General features: G+C 37.5%; 1 protein-coding gene across 1 annotated transcript; it reads right to left on the reverse strand.

Moving 5' to 3' along the window:
- Positions 1–932: 932 nt before the first annotated feature.
- Positions 933–13,741, reverse strand: CFAP107 (cilia and flagella associated protein 107). Its single transcript, XM_074306226.1, has 4 exons — positions 13,395–13,741; positions 11,648–11,761; positions 2,238–2,415; positions 933–1,335 (listed from the first exon to the last, which is right to left on the reverse strand). Exons 1-4 carry the CDS (start codon positions 13,497–13,499, stop codon positions 1,163–1,165), a joined length of 570 nt encoding a protein of 189 aa, XP_074162327.1. The 5' UTR covers positions 13,500–13,741; the 3' UTR covers positions 933–1,162.
- Positions 13,742–15,234: the final 1,493 nt, after the last annotated feature.

A 15,234-nucleotide genomic window follows, 5' to 3' on the forward strand; every position in this document is an offset into this window, starting at 1 on the left:
GAGTATAATTTTGGACAACTCAGGTGTCAATAATCCTTCCCCTCCACAGTGAATCATCGTTGCAGATCCACCCTCTTTCAAGTAAATTTAGAATAAAAAGTTTTTCAGCACTATAGGAAGAACTTTGTAGCATGAATATACAAGAGGGCTTGGGTAAGGAGGGAATACACAGTGTGATTAAGATGAGAGTGTAGATAAGGATGGGCTTGTAATGAGAATAGTAGACACTGAGGAATGGGGGAGATTGGATGGAGGTGTAGATTACACCTAGGAGAATGCTCTGGGAACCAGGATGCTGGAATCTTACTGAGGAGGAGCAGATGACCTTTCATACACACACAGATGCCCTTGTCCCAACACAAAAGACATGCATGCACAGCATCCAGGTCTGAATCGTGCCCCACTTGAGAATGTGGTTTAACAAATTTCAGTTTTTCATAATTATGGGAATTGTTCAGCTTTTTTGAACAGATCATTGTGCTGGGGGAGAGGACCCTAATTTCAGACCATCACCATAAGCAGAGCCCCACCACCCAGCAAAACAGAACTAGGAGGATGAAAAAGCAGGGGGAGGGGAGGTGACACCTCTCATTTATCCCATGGGGTTTAGATTATTTAGCATTATAGAGTGAGAGCTGGGAAGGACTTCAGAGATTATTTTAGTCCAACAACTTCAAACTGACCACCAGAGAGGTGAAAGGAATTGTCCAAGACCACACAGGCAGTAGGTTTGGATGTGAGATTTGAACCTAGGCCTTCAGCTCCAGAGCTAGTGCTCTTTCTGCGTCAGGAATGTGATTTCTAATAATTTGGCCACTCTGGAGAGTTTAAAAAAAAAAGAAGAAGAAGGATTCGATCTGCATTTTTCTGTAGAATGTGCTTAATTGCTCCCATTATTCTAGAAGCCCAATGAGAGCAAACAGTGTATTTCCTGTTAATATCAACTTTAATAGTTCCAAATAAAACTTAACTGTGGAAAATAAGGGAAGAGCAGCCTAGTTTGGAGGAGAGACTCCAAATGTCAGTTACTCAAGTGTGCTAGTAAGGGAAAGAGGCAGCCATCATTCTTGCTTCCTTGGAACTTGAAGATGTTAAGATTCTTTGGTCTTGTTTCATCTTGTCCAGAGAAGAGAGTGGCTGTCAAAAGGATGGGCCAGATGACTCACTGTAGGCGAGGAAGAATGTGGTTTGAATGTTTACGCTGCAACAGATTCCGCTTGGACACTGGGTGCTTTACATAAGACAAATTGTAAACGCTGTTCATGAGGTCAGACCTAGTAGGCTTTTCCCATTTCTTCAAGAGACTCTCAAAGAGGCCATAGTTGGTGGGGGGAGCTGCAACAGAAAGCAGCGTCAGCTGGTGAAATCATGAATGAACAACTGGCCCCAACCCATGAGGGAGAGAAGGGAGAGGGAGGTGAATGCCTCCTTGTAGTTTTCTCAGGTTAAACTGATATAAACTTGTGACTGGAGTTTAAGAATATTTAAAAGGAAGGAATCAGGTCTGGGAGATACTGGAAGGAAAGTCATGGAAGACAGGGCTGGGCTGGTATTCCCGAAGAGTCCCCTAGAGACTATAGGGCATTTGTGCCCAAAGACTTGGGAGTAGAAAGCCTGCTGAATTGGAGGGTAGGAAACATCCATAGCCTTAGCTCTCAAATTCAGTCAGCATTTAAGTGCCTACTATGTGCAAGAAATGGTACATTCCTTGATCCTTGCCAGAGATGTATTCATTCTCTTCTTCACTAAAGTGTTACTAGGAAGGAGGAGCTAGTGTAATAAGGAAAGCTCCTTGCATTTCTGTGTAAGTAGTTGTATATCCCAATACACATTAACTGAGTGAGAGGTGATGTTCAGTTTGTTCACTGAATAAATAAAGCTGGAGAAAGCTGTCTTGGGTCTGTAGCTTCATGTAAGTATAAAGTTATTTTCCCTAGGAGCAGACCCATTTCTAAAGAAGAAATGTGACAGAACCCTGTATTCTGATTAGAGGGGTGGAGGTGGGTAGAGGTGGGTGGAGTATGGCAAAGAACCTGAGGTTAGGGTAGGAACACAGACCAGTCCCTGTCCAGCTAGGACAAAATACCGAGTAGTTAGAGATAGCCACTCAGCACTGTTCAGCGTAACCAGCAAAATACTTGTGAAATGGGGGAAAGGGGCAAAAAAGGGAGCATGGTATCCTCATGCCTCATAACACTGCCCCTGAATGTTATATTAAGTGAAATTATATAAAATACCAAGAAGGGGAAAGTCCGACTTCTCTGGCAGCCACATCTGCTTCTGCCCATTCCAGGTACGGATTGGTGGCAAGGCAGGGTTGTAGCCATGCCTGTTGAAATGGTCTTCATATGTGCTGATCAGATGCCGATGTTGCGGTTCATTATGATGGGTTATCAGGTTCTTATACGGCAGGCCCTGGAAGCACAGACATATCACAGCAATTTGGGGAGGGTGGGGCAAGGGGGATCATTAGGGAATCCCAAACAAGTAATTCTGGAAGGGGAAGAGGAGAGGGTATGGAGTTAGCACAATTATGAGGATGTTATCTTTAAGGATTAAAAAATTGTTGCAGTTTTTCCAACTAATTAAGACTCCAAACCAAGGAAAACTATGTACTAATCTAATTGGTTTCATTATCTAAAGTTTAGCTTAGGCCTTGCTAATACCATCTTTAATAAGCATTTTGTTCTTTGGAGGAAATTTTGATTTTTCCTCTTATAGACTAAGACAGAGTAGGTCTAAACATTACTGGAATTTTAGAGGATCAGATTTCATTATTTTATTTAGTAGCATAAATATACTTTGTCTTGATATGTATGCTTTTAAAGTTCTCTGTCTAAAAAATTAAATCTGATTCTAGAAATGGTTATGAAGCTTTACTTAGTGTTATAAGTGCCAATTTTTAAAATCCAAGTACTAGAACCATTTTTGAAAGTTGAGTCATGGCAAAAAAAAAAAAAATATATATATATATATATATATATATATATATATACACACACACACACACACACACACACACACACACACACACACACACATACACACACACATAAATTGCTGATAATTTGAAAATAGTTACAACAAGAAGGATGTGAATAGGTAGCATGAAGCCAAGAACAGATGATACCTAACTAACTTTCTGGACCTAAGAAGTGAGTGACCTCTTAGGCAGCTTCAAGACTCTGAGTCTGTTAAAAAAAAAAAAAAAAAAAAAGACTTGTCTCTTCTCTGTACTAATCTTCAAATATATGGTCTGAAATGACTTTCCGGAATTTGTTTTTCATGTGAATGAATTCCTATCTAATGAATGCCAAGTTAATTCTCAGTTTGGATGCAATTTTTGCATGATTAAAATAACAATTAGGACTGTCAGGTAAAGTGGACAGAGAGTTAACTTAGTACATGTCCATGTAAGCTGAAATTGTATCCCTTTTGCTATATTCTGATTTTTCCTTCAGAAAGGTGAAATAGTGAGTATCAAGCCTGACATTTATACCATGTTTTTCAACTTGTTACTATGGGAGGACACAGAGAGATCTCCATAAATTGTCTTCTGCCACAAAGGTTTTATAGGCTTCCTCAGCTGGAAACTGAGAGAATGTTTTCTTTGGTAGCAGTTATTTACTGGGGAAAGAAAACTATATTCTCTTTTCTTCCCTGGAGAGGAAGGTTTACTTAAGTTGGTGAGTTTCCTAAGAAATCCTTTTTGTCTCTGGGAAAGTGTCACAGAGAAATGGACTGATTTATCAGGAGGATAATCTTGATTTTCATGCTCTCCCTGATGGCTGGAGAAGACAGTAAAGTTTGTGTTTGCTATGGTCTGAAAATGCCAGCGAAGCCCTATATTTCAAACAGCAATTCCATAAATAAGTCTCCAGTACAATGTTAAAGAGAGAGGGGGTGATGGCGATGAACAATTAGACAAGGATTTCCAAGATCTACATCCTCAGTGCCACCTGATTCTTCATTTTTAAGGCCAGGGAAAATGAGCTATTGGAGCTCCCATTGATTAGAGAACAAATACGGATTAGGCCCAATAGTCCATCTTAGCTATGCTGAGAAAGCTCATGGGAAGGGAAGAAAATATGAACAAAAGGTTTCCTCACTGGGAAAGCGAAAAAAGATTCTCACCATCCCCTTGGTTGGGAGTAGTGGTGATGGTGTTGGTCTTCTGCCAAGAAAAAGGGAAGGGATGTTTCTATCTTAATGATTTTTATTTCTTTCCATCAGTAGTGTTTTAAGTGGGAGCTCAGGGAAATATTTGGGATAAATAAGCAAGCAAGAGACCTTGGAGACTGTCTGAGGAAAAGAAGGGAGATTAATGGGAACAAAAGGTCTAGGTTTTAAATCTACCTTAGGTTTAAGTGGATTTAGGTTTTGACTGAGGTCAGAGAGATCCATAGATTCAGCCTAGCTCAATTCAATTCAACAAAGATTAAACTCCTACTATATTTTAGATATTCAGGGCACCAAATACAAAGATAAGAAGAAAATGATCCCTGCCCTCCAGAAATTTACCTGCTAGGAAGAGTAGAAGAGAAAGAAGAAATATAGCAAATGTGCAAATTATATACAAAATAATTCAAGGAGGAAGAAAAAATGTCTTATGTAAAAGGTGGTATCTGAGCTCTGCTTTGGAAGGAAGGTCATACTGGGGAAAGTGTGCATTAGACTTATCAGTTTGGCAGTCTTACAGAGGATGGATTGGAAAGAGAAAAGACCAGAAGCAGAGAAAGCCAATTATGGGCTGGCATAATAGATCAGAGAAAAATCTCAGAATCATTATTTTGTCTTAACCTATGTCTAGTCAGGATATTTCAACATTCATGGTGAATCATCCAGCTTCCAAGACTTTGCAGTAAGGGGCAGCCTATCACCCCCTAAGGCAACCTATTCCACTTTTGGATGGCTCTAATTGTTGATACATTTTTAAAATATATCCAGCCCAAATTCACCTTCTTACAACTTCTTGTCTTTCCTCTTTCTTGTGCCCTCTGGGGCCAAACAGAACATGTTTATTGTTTTTTTTTCTGTATGAAAACCAGTTGGGCAATTGAAAATAACTCAAAAGTCTTCTGGGTTTTTTCTTTGTCAGCATTTCCCTCTACTGATCTTTATATGGGAGGAAAGTGAAGCTCTTTGCCCTTCGGGTTAGACTAGCATGATTTGGTCTTGCCAGAGCAGGCTGATTCTTTGTCATCGCTGCTTTTCCTAAATTTACAACGCATTAATAATACATTCTAGAACTTTTGGGGAATCACATTCACACTCTCTGGACTATAGGCTGAAGACCTCCTCTTCTCCTTATTTGAAAATGAGAACATTTGTCCTTCTCTAATCTTACCTCTTTCATTTGTTCACTACAATCTTTCTTTTTTAACATTACTATCAGAGACTCAGCAAGCACATTCCAAGAGTGTGCTAAGTACATGAGCAGGAATTATCTGGACCAGATGACTTGAATTTATCAAGGGCACTTCAGTGTTCTCTACCAATGTCTTATTTAGATTGGGTTTCAACTTTTTGTTCTGTTCTTTCTAATTCAAGGGGCATCCTTCTTGGATGAAAGTAGAAACGAAATTACTGGGCGGCTTTACCTTCTTTAAGATGTTAATTATCATTCTTTCTTGTTCTTTTCTCTCATTTTAAGCCAATACCTCTCACAGAGTGAGTCAGTCAATGTTTATTAAATGGCTACCATAAGCCAGGCACTGTGCTAAAAACAGGGGGTACAAAAAAAGAGGCAAAAGACAGTCCCTGTTCTCAAAGAGTTCATAATCTAATGAGACAAACAGGTACAAACAAGCTAAATGGAAGATGAATAGAGAATGATTAACAAAGAGATAGCACTAGGAATGAGGTTCGGAAAGACTGGAAGAAAACATACATGAGATGTTTACAGAAAAAATCCAACTCCATGATACCAAGGACAAAGACTTATCTCCAGTTTTATATCTCTCAGCACTTAGCAGTGTGCTGCACACAGAAGATCCTTAATAAAGAAGGTATGAGTTGCTTACAAGAGAATATTGTGAACATATTTTAATTGCATTTGACTGGGTTTCAAGAGAATAGTTGCTTTGCTGTTTTTAATAGGATTTTCTTTCCTTCAACTTATTTTGAATATATAATCGAAATCATAGTCAATTAGTTTTAGATTGAGTATTGCAATGTTTCTCTAATTGTAGTTCATGGAATTCTTATATTTTATGTTATGCTAATAGGTGTTCTTTGAAAGCTTTTCAATTTTAGAAACATTTTCCCCTCTAACATATCAAGTATAAAATAATGTGTATTTCTAAAGGAGTGGAGTAAGTAAAAAATGGTGATTTGGATTTATGCTTTTTGAGGCATTCATATAGGGAACCCATAGATTGTTTTGATAGATTAAAAGGAGAAGACATTTGAAAAGTAATATGCAAGTGCATGCACTCTTTGCAATGCTGTTTGGAAATGGGTGATCCAGACATAAAGTGAAATATATAAGGGGTGTATGGAGTAAGACAGAGTCAAGTTGGGAGATGATCCAAGGAGTGAAATGGGAAACTTGTGAGATGTGGGGACAGTGCATACTTCTATACACCATTTTACTGATGGACTGGGAATCAGGAAACCCTGGGTTCAAATCTAACCCCAGACACTAGCTCTCTGTCTTTGAGCAAATCATTTCACTTCTGTTTGCCTCAGTTCCTCAACTGTAAAATGAGGAAAACAATAGTATCTACCTCCAAGGGTTTTTGTAAGGATCAACTGAAATAATATTTTTTTTCCTTTTTAAAAAAATAACTTAGCTTTCAACATTCACTTCTGCAAAATCTTGTGTTCCAAATTTTTCTCCCTCCCTCCCTTCCCCTACAAGCAATCCAGTATAGGCCAAACATGTGCAATTCTTCTGAACATATTTCCACATTAGTGAGATAATATGTGTAAAAAATCACTTAGTCCAATGCCTGATCCATAGTAAATGCCTTGTAAATGCTAGCTACAGATAATAGTGGTGATAATTATAATGACATCAGGTGTCCCACTTGTGCCATTGTTCAGAGAGAGTGTGTCAGGGGCAAGTTTCAACAATTGCTAAAAGCTGAAAAGGTCTGCCAGGTATGAGGATGCTCATCACTGAGTAGAAGGCACCCCTCTTCTTCCCAGAGGCACTGGAAGATCAAGAAACAAAGAAGAGACGAGCATAAAAATAGAAGAGACTGAAGACTACAGTGAGATGGGAAGCCCTGTTTTACTCTTCTTCCTTTTGAAGTTTGGACATTCGGCAGGAGATTACATTATAGAGTGAGATTGAAGTTGATCGGGTATTATAAATGACCAAAGTGTGAGAAAAACCTCAAGAATGGAAGGTAATACTGCTGTTCTCAGAGAAAACTGGACACTGGGCTGGAGAAAAGTAATGTAAGCAATGGAATATTCATGCTTATATGGGCAACCCCACTTTTGATGACAACTCAGCTGACATGGAGTGAAATTCTGGTTTGAGAGTTAAACAACATATATTAAACCCTATGCTTGTCTTAGACTATGAGTGACTTCACTGCTCTCAAGGTCTGTCTTAGTTTCCTCATCTCTAATCTGAGGGAGTTGGACATAATCCTCACTAAGATACCTGCCTGTTCTAAATATTAAGATGAAACTAATTTTATAATATTAAAAGCATCATCTGTTTCTTCTTCCTGTCCCTATTTTTCTGTCACCCTTTTGAAGTTTGTTTTTCTTTGACAGTTACTTCCTCTTCATTGACTTACCTACCAAATTGTGAGATTATATGTCTTTGTAAGATTTTAGGGCAAGAAAAATCCTAGAAGGCTTACCTCATCTGTTTCTTTTTTTCAGGTAGGATCTTTTTGAACTCACCCAGAAAATGGGTAAGAATTTTGTTTTGGCAAGAGGACTAAGGCAAAGATCCCTACATCCTAACCCGTTTGAGTTTATTAGAAAAGAGGAGAAATATATTAGAGTACTGAAAGAAGAGTCAGCAGATGTGACCACTGGACCTTGATGTGACCTTGTATCAGTCTACCTAAAATGAGAGAACTGGAGTTCTTGGTTGTGACTTGTGGTCATTAAGTGTTTGATGGCCTGACCCACCAACTTCTCAATCTTCCTTTTCTTATCTGGACACTATGTACATCTCATCTCTGAACTTTGCTTTTTGACAGACATGGAATTTACCCCATGCATGGAAGGCATTCCCTCCTTACCCTTGAATCTTTGGAATTTCTCACCTCCTCCAGAGCTCAGCTCTAGCAATATCTTTTACATGAGGTCTCTCATTTGCCTCCAGCTGCAAGTCCCTCTCTTGTCCATTTCTTCGATTTGTTTTATACTTACTCATATATGTCCATGTTTTCCCCTATATACTTCTTATATTTGGTAGAATAGGACAAAGTTGGTTTCATTTTTCTATTTGTATCCTCAACAGGCTCTATCCAGAAAGATACTTAATAAATGCTTATTGCTAGTTAATGAGTGACTCATGAAGACTGCTTATCTGAGAACAAAACTTAATGAATGCTGAACCATCAAATGGGCCCAATTAAATAAGACATAGCTAAAAGGTACTTTCATGGAACATAGAGTCTCATGGACGTAAATGCTAACTTTTATTTTTATACTAATGATAGCACTTGATATAATTTATGAGTGGCTGTAGTACAGATTCTCATTATCCTTTAAATGATTAATTTTTAGTTTTTTAAAATTTTTCTGGGTGAAGATTCTGTCTGCCTAAGTCTAAAGGAAACCTTTACCAAAGTCACGTGATAGAGAAAAAAGATCACCAGAGGCCCTAGGGCTAATGCTTATCTTTGATGAGTATTATCTGTATGACTGGATTAGAATACTTAATTTCCTGGAGCTTTAGTATGGGAGTTAGACAAAATGCCCCAAGATTCCTTCTAGCTGTGATCCTGTGATGGGAGCTGCTGAACTGGGCAGTCCTAGGTCCTGACCTTCCAAATTCAATGTCCTCTTCATTACATTATGTTGAAAAATTTAGGTTTATCCACTTTAAATTTTACAGAGTACTTTCTCAAAACCCTATGAAATTATACCCATTTCCCAGAAGAAGAAATTGAAACTGAGAGATGAGATATCATGTTTAAGCTAGTAATGAAGTTTATATTTGCAGTAAACCATGTTTTGTTGGTAGGCAGACTTTGAAGCTCAAGAGTTATTACTGCCACTTGTTTACAGTCATGAATTTATATAATCATTGACTAACCATCTGAATCCTTTGTCAGCCTAAGTGATATCAGAGAGATTTCCTACTCTTAATGTGTACTTTATTGAGAAGGGCTCTGGTATATCTGAAAGAGAACTGTTTTGGGGATGAGTTAATGTGGGTTTCAATCCTGATTCCATTGCTTAGAATCTCTATGCCTATGAGCCAGTCACTTCAGTTGCTATTTCAGCTTTCTCATTTTGGGGTAGTGGTAACCAATGTTTTATAAACCTTAAAGTGCTATAATATATTATATACTATATATTGATACTATAATTACTATAATATATTGATAATATTATAGCAAAGCAACATTTGTCAAGTAAGCATCTTATAGGGTATGCCTGGATTTTAACAGTGTGAAGTTTCACCAGCCTGAAGGATCCAGGATGGCAAGAGAACACTGTCCTGGGATGGTAAACATGGTGCAGATAACTCATCAAATGGATAATCCATATATAGGGTTGTTTCTGTAGACTAAAAAAGGAATTATATGTTGGTTTTAAAATTAATAACTATATTCATGTGCTCTTGTCAAGGGTTACAAAACATTTTATATACATTCTCTTAGTTGATAAAATTTTGTGGACGTAGGTACTAAAGATATTATCTCCATTTTACAAATGGGCACACTGAGGCTCAGAGTGGTTAAATGGCTTGCCTATAATTAACAACTAATAAGCAACTAAAGCAACATTTGGATGCAAGTCTTTTTTGATTTCAGTTCTCTTGGAATAACATAAAATACTGCCTCAATATCCTCATCTACATTATTGAGAAATTATTTTCTAGTGTTGCTACCTAGTAGCTATTTGACTTTGGGCAAGTCATCAAATCATAGTGTTTTAAGATGAAAAGGCAATTTTGAGTACATCTAGCCCATCTTCTTGCTCAAGAGAGGAATCCTTTCTGGGATCTCCTTGTGAAAAAGTCTGGTGTCTACTTAAACTATTAAACATTAAAGGACTCATTATTTCCCCAAATAGCCCATTCCATTCTTGAACAGCTTTAATTGTGAGAAAGTTCTTCATTATGTTAAGCCAAATTTGTGTCTTAGGATTTCATGCTTCTCTTACTGAAGCTACATGGAATAATGTAATCCCTTTTCTTTATAAAAGCCTTTCAAACATCTGAACATATCTTTTCCCTTTAAGAACCTGGTTGAGTCCCAAGTCCTAACATTTTGGAAATCATCTCCCACTCCTTAATTTTTCAGAGACCATACATAAGCATCTTCTTTCCACTCATTCTAATTTGTATTATAGTTATTTGTAAATATGTAACATCTCCTCCTACTGATTATAAATTCCTAGAGTTCAGCATTTTATCTTTGTATCTCCTACTTTTTGGATAGAGCCTTGTAAATGTTGAATTGGATTCTTTCATTCCCTATTTTACACTCAAGGAAACAGACACTTAGGTGACTTAACTAAGGTCACTCATAAGTAAGTAAATGGCAGAGCCAGGATTCAAATTCAAGTTTTCTGACTTCAGTGACTTTTTGTCATGATAACATCTACCACATAAATGTAGAAGGGACCTTCTGTGGAGTAGGGAATTAGACTGGATAAACATTTGAATTTCATCCAACTCTAAATTATGTCATTACATTATTTTATAACTAAGTATATTTTTCAGATCCCTTATCAGTCTGAATTCTTTTATTCTAATAAATGGCTCCTACTATCTCTCATAGTATAATATTAATATTTTAGGGTTTTCCCAATGGTAAGTGAAATATAAAACTTTATAAGATATTAGCTAAACATCCTTTCTGAAATAATACTAGGATAGCAAAGTGTCTCAGTGGATAGAATGCTAGATCTGAAGTCAGGAAGATTCACTTATATGATCTCAAATCCAACCTCAGACCCTTACTAGCTATGTGACCCTGAGCAAGTCATTTCACTCTGTTTGCCTTAGCTCCCTCATCTATAAAATGGGCAGGAAAAGAAGATAGCAAACCATTTTGCTGTCTCTGCCATGAAAACTCTAAATGGGATCACAAAGAGTTGGATGACTAAACAACAAAATTAAACATATCCTATTGAGAAAAAAAATAAACTTATATAGACCTTGAATGTTTATAAGGAGCTTATATATTTATATATTACATAATATATAATATAATTATATACTATAAATATGTGCCATATTGTATTCATAATTTACATTTGATTCTTTTATATGAAATATTTCTAAAAGGAAGTACATTATGAGGTTTGCTTGAGAGAACTGCATAATATTTAGAAGACTAGATTTAGGGGAACATAATAGTTTGTCTTAATATATGTAAAGAGTTATTGTTTGGAAGAGGGTATTTGCTGGTCTACATTAGGGGTCTAGGCCTGGATTTTCTGTCCCTTGACTGCCCCAAATTCTGGAAAATGGTGAAATTCCTATTCCTCTTACCTCTCTTCTTCTCATAGAATACCATTTTGTTATACAATCTGCTTTGTGTTCTGGGTACCAGACGAAGTCCTTTTGGAAGGTGCTCTCAAAACTTGATTTTGAAGCTTTGACGAACTGAAAGAGACCAGAACATTTGTTTAGAATCTGTGATCTTCCTCTGATAAATCTATACTCCCTTCCTTTTAGCAAAGAACACCAAAAGCTACTGTGACAGGAAGTATTCTGTGGCATGTCCAGAATCCAGGTTTTATCCTGCTCCTCAGTGTTTAAAATTGCTATAAATCAGGAGGTCCAAGGACATATAAAACAAAGCAGATGTTGCTAACATGTTTGGTTCATCAGCTGTTGTTTTTTTCTTCTCCTCTGTCCTCTTTCTTTAAAAAAGAAAACTTTCTTTTTACCCTGTTTATTCTCCTGCACCAACCTTAGGCCTTCTAGGGGCATCTTTGCCATTGTTAAGACTTGCTGATCATCCTCTTGAAGGGTCATATTCATTTTCCAGTCAAATATTTCCCTTTGTCCTGGTTCTTGTGAAACCCATACATACTCAGTTATTCCATAGTAATCTGCAGGTGCCTCTGTAGTAAAAAGTAATCTAGATTATCAGAACTTTGGCATTACTTCAAACAAGCTTTTTAACCTTTCATAATTTTATTTCTTATCTTTTTTCAGAGAACATTTGCCACTCTGCAATTTATCTGCCATCTGTTGAAATCAACAACACCTTCTCCGTAATCCAGGGTAGCAGTTTCATGATGTGGAAGTTTGTTTTGACTCCCTTCCTTTCCCTCATTCCATTCATCAGTTGACAAATCTTGTCATTTTGCCTTCCAAACTCCCACATTTGTCCTCTTTTCAACTTCTATTACATTTATTTTCATTTAGCTCCTTTTTTCCCTATTTATCAAACTTTTGTGATATCCTTCTAATCCTTGATCCAGTCTATCTCTTCTCCCATATAGCCTTCACATCATATGTATACTATATATAATATATCTTACTCACTTTAGTGATAGTGCAGTAGAAAGTATGCTGGCTTTAGAGCCAGAGGACATGACTTCTGATGCTGATTACTTTTGTGATCTTAAGAAAATCCATTAACTTCTTTGGGCCTCAGTTTCCCCAATTGTAAATTGGGTAGTTGGATTAAGTGGTCTCTGAGATCCTTTCTAGGCCTACAATCCTGATCCCATGAGCTCTCCCCTCTATAGCAAGTGAAGGCACAAAGTCTTGTTCCTGGTATTAAGGACCCTGCACATAAAAATAGGGACTGGACCTGTGATTTCACTGGGGACCTGTTTTGGGTCACAGAGTCAATTTAGATCAGAGGAAGGACCAAGGATGAGTCTTCCTGGTTTTGAGGCCGACTCTTTTATGCCATCTCACTAACATGCAGCAAGCACTTACAAGTTCAATACTTGTTTCAGCCTTCTCCCCACTCCCCTCACTGTCCCTGAGTCTTCCTCAATCTATTCAACTTTGCCTTTAACCCACGTTAGACCCTCCTGTCCTTAGGATTTTTATTCAGTTCAGCAGAAACTATACCAGGTACCAGAGTTCCTAAGTACATATTGACCCCAAGAATAGCATAATGTCTTTCACTTTGTATTTTATTAAGGCCACAGACATCATTCCCTGAATTTCTCACAGACTACATATAGGAAGGACCCTTTTATCTCATGATCCTTTTCTCCCCCTTAAGACCACCCTATCTACCTTTGTCTCCTACCTTCACTTAGCTCCTTACCTTTCTTCTCTCTTCTCCCCAGTTTCCAATGAGTACTCTGGTTGAAAATGTTGGCTCAATTCGCCAACTGGGAGTAGACCATGATTGTGGGGATGTTGTAAGCATAGTTACAATTTTAATCAAGTTTCCCAGACCCTGAGATCTGGGATAAAATTAGGAACAGCACAAAAGTGCACCACTTGTAGTGTCTGTATTGGTACCTAAGGGATTCGCTATGGTTTTAAATTCTTTCCTAAGAGGGGACCATGGAGTAAAAATTCACTGTGGTGAACTTGGGGTACCACTTTCCCCTTGACAAGGAGAATCAAAAGTGAATTCTCTTTTGTTTACTGTCTCTATGGTGATTGATTCTGAATATACCTAAGTTTTAAAAGAGAACTGTTGATTCCACTAGAACAAAAGAGCAGTTTATTTTTACTCTCTATCTAAAATACAAGGCTCAAGTGGACTGATTTCTATATTGTAATGCTCATAACAGTAATATCTCCCTTTTTGAAATCGATAGCAAGTGAAGATTTGAGGTGGTTATAATTGGTTACATTAAAACTCTTCTTTGCAGTTTGTCTTAGTTCTAAAATCCTAGGCTTTACTCTTGCTCTAAAGAAAGGATTTCATGCAAATGAAAGTCCGATTAGATGGTTTATAGGTTAGAGTGCTGAAGCTGGGGACACATTTAGTAACTTTGTGGCCATAGCAAGTTGCAGCTTTTCTGAGGCTCAGTTTCCTCTTCTGAAAAATGAAGGCAACAAGACCAAGAGCATCTCCATCACAGTATTGTTGTAAGGTTCGATTATATGATATATGCCAAGAGCTTTCAGGGATGTACAAATGGTGTCGGGATAATCAAGGGAACCTTTGATTTGCCCAACCAGGCCACTCTGTAGAACTGGAACGAACACTTTCTAGCTCTTTGCTGAGGGGCCTGCCTTGGCTGAGTTGATATAACAACTTCTGATTAGTTCTTGGTGATTGCAGTTTGTCTTAAAAGTGATCAGTGACTGAGGATCAGAGACAGTGGATCCGAGCTGAGGATATGATGCTACTCTCCCTTAGCACATTCTTTTCTCCCTTAAACTTCCAGTAAAGGGAAGAGATGAATTTGCCACCCCCAATGAAAATACCAGATTTTAGTATAAACATTATGTTTCAGCTGTGCAGTATATTGCTAGACTCTGCTTTCTTAACTGTTCTGTTACATTATATTACATGTTCATAGCATTCACATTCTTTTTACAATTATTAATTGTGTATTTCCCTCTATCATATCCTTTTATACTTTTTTTATTCTTGTTCTCTCGCCATCTTATTCTTTTCTGAAGAGGCAAAATTAGTGTAATCAATACCAATTATCTATAATTATGTGGTGTTGGTGTGGTTCGAGTGGTCTAGGTTCCTATTGGTCTAGAAGTTAGTGGCAATAAGAGAGTTGTTTTTTTTTTAATTAATTAAATTAATTTTTACAAAAATTTTATGCATAGGTAAGTTTCCAGCATTAACAACTGCAAAAGCTTTTGTTTCAACTTTTCCCCTCCTTCCCCCCACCCCTTCCCCCAGATGGCAGGTTGACCAATACATGTTAAATATGTTAAAGTATAAATTAAATACAACATATGTATACATGTCCAAATAGTTATTTTGCTGTACAAAAAGAATTGGACTTTGAAACAGTGTACAATTAGCCTGTGAAGGAATAGGCAGACAAAATATAGGGATTGGGAATTCTTATGTAGTGGTTCATAGTAATTTCCCAGAGTTCTTTCGCTGGGTGTGGCTGGTTCAGTTCATTACTGCTCTATTAGAACTGATCTGGTTCATCTCATTGTTGGAGAGGGCCACGTCC

The sequence above is a fragment of the Sminthopsis crassicaudata genome, chromosome 3 (assembly GCF_048593235.1).
Source record: "Sminthopsis crassicaudata isolate SCR6 chromosome 3, ASM4859323v1, whole genome shotgun sequence".
Classification (NCBI taxonomy): Eukaryota; Metazoa; Chordata; class Mammalia; order Dasyuromorphia; family Dasyuridae; genus Sminthopsis; species Sminthopsis crassicaudata.